The sequence below is a fragment of the Psammomys obesus genome, unplaced genomic scaffold (assembly GCF_907164565.1).
Source record: "Psammomys obesus unplaced genomic scaffold, mPsaObe1.curated_primary_1811, whole genome shotgun sequence".
In the NCBI taxonomy this organism is placed as follows: Eukaryota; Metazoa; Chordata; class Mammalia; order Rodentia; family Muridae; genus Psammomys; species Psammomys obesus.
The window spans coordinates 304-1,846 of record NW_026596204.1 but is presented as its reverse complement, the minus strand read 5'-3'; the positions used below and the strand labels follow the sequence as shown (position 1 = coordinate 1,846).

At 74.5% G+C, this 1,543-nt stretch overlaps 1 protein-coding gene across 1 annotated transcript; it reads left to right on the top strand.

Moving 5' to 3' along the window:
* The first annotated feature begins 604 nt into the window (after positions 1-604).
* On the top strand, positions 605-1,338 carry LOC129668002 (zinc finger protein Gfi-1-like). Its single transcript, XM_055595726.1, has 2 exons — positions 605-856; positions 1,007-1,338. Exons 1-2 carry the CDS (start codon positions 742-744, stop codon positions 1,336-1,338), a joined length of 447 nt encoding a protein of 148 aa, XP_055451701.1. The 5' UTR covers positions 605-741.
* The last annotated feature ends 205 nt before the right edge of the window (positions 1,339-1,543 follow it).

Below are 1,543 nucleotides of genomic sequence, written 5' to 3'. Positions count from 1 at the left end.
GCTCTCCTGTCCCCCTAGCTCTCCTGTCCCCCTAGCTCTCCTGTCCCCTGGCTTTGGCTCTCCTGTCCCCCTGGCTCTCCTGCCCCTGCGCTCAGCTCCCGGGCTCCCCGCCTGTCTCCTGCGCCCCTCTTGTCTTCTGCTTGACAAGGGCTCTGGGCTCCATACCCCTTCCGGGCCCTAACCACGGGGCCGCCCGGCTGGCCGCCCTGACCCACGCCTCCCAGGGGCGCCCAGTTCCAGACGGCGGGCGGGCTCCGCAGGGCTGAGGCGGTAACGGAGGGTGGCGACTGCAGCCCTCTGCCAGTGCCGGGGCGAGCTTCGCTGGGGCAGTGCGGGGACCGGGGGTGGGCAGAGCGGGGCGGTGGGCAGGCAGGGACCGGGACTGAGGCAAACTGGGGGGTGGGCAGGGCAAGTTCGGGGTGGGCAGGGCCAAGCGGGGCGGTGGGCAGGGCAGGGATTGGGACTGAGGCAGGACTGAGGATGGGCAGGGTAGGGTCGGGGCAGTGGGCAGGGCAGGAAAGGGGTGGGCAGGGCCGAGCAGGGGGCCCTGCGTGCAGCTGGGACGGGTTTTCCCACCGAGCGCGGCAGGGGCCTAGACTCGCCACCTGTCCGAGTGCCACCTGGTGAGCGCGGCGGCCAAGCCCCTCCCCGCGGCCTCCCCGCCCCCTCCCCGGGCTCCAGCCGCCGCCGGCCGCGCGCCCACCCGCTCTCCGCCGCTCTCAGGGGCGCACGGTCGCCGCCATGCCGCGCTCCTTCCTGGTCAAGAGCAAGAAGGCCCACAGCTACCACCAGCCGCGCTCCCCGGGGCCCGACTACCCGCTGCGCCTGGAGGCCGTGCCCGCGCCGGGCAGAGCAGGTGCGAGGGCTCAGGGCCGGGCGGGGCGGGGGAGGCCGCGCCGACGCCCGCGGGCGCCGCGTGTGTGAAAGTCTCGGACGCCCGCGGTGCCCAGCCTGCCGGGGTGCCCCTCGACCCGCTCGGACTCACTCTCTGCGGCTCTCCCCGCAGACGGCGGCGCGGGCGAGGCGAGGACGGGGACCCGGGGCCGGCTGGGCCCCGACCCCCAGCTCAGCGACGCTCCCGATGGCGCCTGCGCGTCCCCTCCCAGCTGCGGGAGCAGCGTGGGCGACCCGGGCTCCGAGCTCGAAGACCTCTGGAGGCGTCCTTCCCCCTCGCTGTCCCCAGGTAAGGGGCTGGGGCGCCGCTGCCGCGGGGATGCGCCTAGGGAGCCGGGCCCGGGGGGTCCAGCCCGTCCTGGACAGCCTGCCTCGGTGTCCCCTCCTCCCGGGGCGCTCAGCCGCGGCCTGGCCCGTCTTTCGTTTGCCGGGAACTGGGGGTGACAGCGAACGAGCTGCCGGGATTCCAGGCCAGGACTCTAGTTTAGAGAGTGTCGGACCCGGAATCCAGAGCCCAGCACTCCTAGTCGAGAGCTGGGCAGGCCGGGCCCGCGCCCCCCGCGGACAGTGCTGCCCAGGATGTTCCACGCGAGTGGACGGAGCGGAGCCCCGTGCAGGCCGCCCCGCCGTCGCTGCGATTTTTAATCCA

Coding starts and splice junctions, on each gene's coding strand:
- LOC129668002 (XM_055595726.1), top strand. CDS start 742: ATGCCGCGCTCCTTCCTGGTCAAGAGCAAGAAGGCCCACAGCTACCAC. Junction 857..1,006: donor GCCCGCGCCGGGCAGAGCAG/GTGCGAGGGCTC, acceptor CTCTCCCCGCAG/ACGGCGGCGCGGGCGAGGCG.